The 2,878-nt window shown below is 37.2% G+C and overlaps 1 protein-coding gene across 1 annotated transcript; it reads right to left on the reverse strand.

The window, feature by feature from the left end:
• Window positions 1-573, reverse strand: LOC122931790 (gastrula zinc finger protein XlCGF71.1-like). Its single transcript, XM_044285850.1, has one exon. It carries the CDS (start codon window positions 571-573, stop codon window positions 1-3), a length of 573 nt encoding a protein of 190 aa, XP_044141785.1.
• Between the last annotated feature and the right edge of the window lie 2,305 nt (window positions 574-2,878).

The raw sequence follows: 2,878 nt of genomic DNA on the forward strand, positions 1-2,878 counted from the left end.
TTACTTCCTCGTGTGAATTGTTAAATGTTTTAAAAGACTTGATGTTTGAGTAAATCCTTTCCCACAATCTGTACATATAAATGGCTTCTCTTCTGTGTGAGTTTTATGATGTACAACAAGATGTGACTTCTGAATAAAACATTTCATACATTCAGTACATGAAAATGGCTTCTCTCCTGTGTGAATTCTCAGATGTGCATCAAGATGTGATTTCCGACTAAAACAACTATCACATTCTGAGCATAAAAATGGCTTCTCTCCTGTGTGAATTCTCAGATGTGCATCAAGATGTGATTTCTGACTAAAACACTTCTCACATTCTGTACATGAAAACGGCTTCTCTCCTGTGTGAATTTTCTGATGACGTGCAAGATTTATTTTAAGACTAAAACTCTTTTCACATTCTGAGCATGAATACGGTTTCTCTCCTATGTGAATTCTCTGATGTTCAACAAGATTTCTTTTTGTAATAAATGATTTCCCACATTTTGGACATTTAAATGGCCGTTCACCTTGTCGAGTTTCCTTAAATTTCATTTCTAAAGGTTTCCTACATTCAGCTCTTGTTGACATTTCACCCAGTCTGTGTTCAGTTCTATTACTTACAAGTCGTACTTGATTATCTTTTACGTCATAAGAGGAAGAGAAAAGATATTTCTAGTAGCTTCTTATCCTGTCATCACCTGGAGAAAGAAGAAAATATTCATAAGTTAATAGGTCCTTATTTTCCTTGCTACTAATTAATTAATGCTACAAATATATAAATATATGTAACCTGCTTCCCCACACTTATCACTGCTGACATCCCTCACAAAGCTTCACATTTTGTCAGTCACATTTCTACGCAGTGGCTCTACCGTACCAAATCTACAGACTAGGTGCACGACACACCCACTGCCGATAAAATTGCAGTAATAGATATCAATAGTTTGAAGAGCACTCAACTTTGTGGTGTTGCAAGGACCCATCACATGCATAAATACACACAAACCATTTATTCCAAAATATACATAAAAAGTATATAAAAGTATATAAAAGTGAACAAATCTAAAGGTGGCAATGATATGAAATTAAAAATAAGAGCGATATCAATGGATTGATGAAGTGCAATATGAAAAAAAGTAAAATGAAAAGTATAATCACAATAACAGCAAGATCAATGGGATAATATATATACCTTATTAAACCATTAGACCTATATTAAGAAAATGTTTATCAAATTAAAAAAAACATGAGTGTTGCATTTATAAATGCATAATGAATATGCTCATAAATCCCATGATTTGCAATTTTATGAGTCCATGTTATAATTACTCATTCATATCATAACGTGATGTAAGTAAAATCTGAAAAATTAAATCAGTGATATTCTCAAATGGAAAAAAAATAATATCAAATTGCGCTATAAACATGAATGACTGAATATATGATACGTTTTAGTTGGTTTCAATATATTTGGCCAGCTGGTATTGGAATTAAATGATATATAAATCTCTACTTTGTCTCATATAACTCCCCTTGTATAATTCTCAATTTCACTGACATCAGTATATTAGTGGTAATTGATGTCCCCTCTATGAAGGTAGCTTTTTTTTCTTTATGTTCTTTAGATAACTGTCACTTGATAGAATTATTAATTGTTAATTTTGGTTAGTGCAACATAAACTTTCAAAAACATTACCAATCCTTTGTAAAGCAAAAATACTCTGCGTCGGAGTGGAACTGTAAGTACGGCTGCTGAGTTGTGCCGGCTCAGTTCTTTCAGCGTTTCACGTATTTGAAAGCTGCTTGATCTGGTGCAAGTAACCAGCAAGTGAATAGTTGAGGAAGGGGTAACAATAGACCCCAAAACGCGTTTGGTGCCAGGACCCCCTGATATACTTGGACGCTATGCACTGAAATACCGCTGGCGTTGGAACCTTTTCTGTCTCAACAACAGACCCGACGCGCACTCTCTGAGAACGGACTGTAAGAGCTGAACACGCTCATTTGTACAGCGAGCTCAGCGCGAGAAAAGGAGGCTGCAAAATTATCCAAGCGCCGGCTCTTTTATCTACGGAGCGGCGCCGGAAAGACAGCCAGGGAACCGCGGACAGCCGGAGAAATCCCTGAAAACCAAAGGACCAATACAGCAGCGGAGCTCAGTGCTGCAGCGAAACAGTGAGTAATAGCGGGACGCCGCTCTATAAAACCACTGCACCACTATCCGATTGAAACAACTTGTTCTGCGGAGATCTTATCATAAGGTTTTTCTTCCCTAAAGGACTTTTTTTTCAAGGACTTTTCATACCCTGAACACCCAGAGGCTATTCATATTAATCAATTTGACCTAAAATGGTACCAATAGGTTGAGGAATCTATTTTTATTGTAATTGTATGTAATATTATGCTTATCTTAATTTATTGAAGTGTATATGTTGTATTTTAATTAAACTATTAGGTTCCATCAGTCAGAGAGTGCCCAGTATCTTTTTACTATTCTTTCACAAACTTATTGGTACAGTCCACTGATGGCAGTCATGATTGGTGATTGTCCGTGTTCCCTGCACAGTTACAGGTATGTACTATCACATGTATGGACACTGCGTGTATAATTACATTACAGACAAAGACACAGTCCTTATACACAGCATAGTCAGTACTTACCAGACATGGACCCTCTACACACTCAGCACTTGCTCTCCAGTCAGTGTCTTCTCCTCAGCAAGTCAGTGATCCAAGTGACATTCCTTGGTGAATTCTGGCTTTCTGAGCCATGCTTGGGTCTTTTATACCCCTTTGGTGGCTATAGCTATCTGCTCCTCCTCTTCCCCCCAGGAGGCGCCCAGTCCCACCTTCTAATAAATGAAACTTTGTTCATCAGATTTGGCTTCCTTCA

This window comes from Bufo gargarizans, chromosome 3 (assembly GCF_014858855.1).
Source record: "Bufo gargarizans isolate SCDJY-AF-19 chromosome 3, ASM1485885v1, whole genome shotgun sequence".
NCBI classification, from domain to species: Eukaryota; Metazoa; Chordata; class Amphibia; order Anura; family Bufonidae; genus Bufo; species Bufo gargarizans.

Coding starts and splice junctions, on each gene's coding strand:
- LOC122931790 (XM_044285850.1), bottom strand. CDS start 573: ATGTCAACAAGAGCTGAATGTAGGAAACCTTTAGAAATGAAATTTAAG.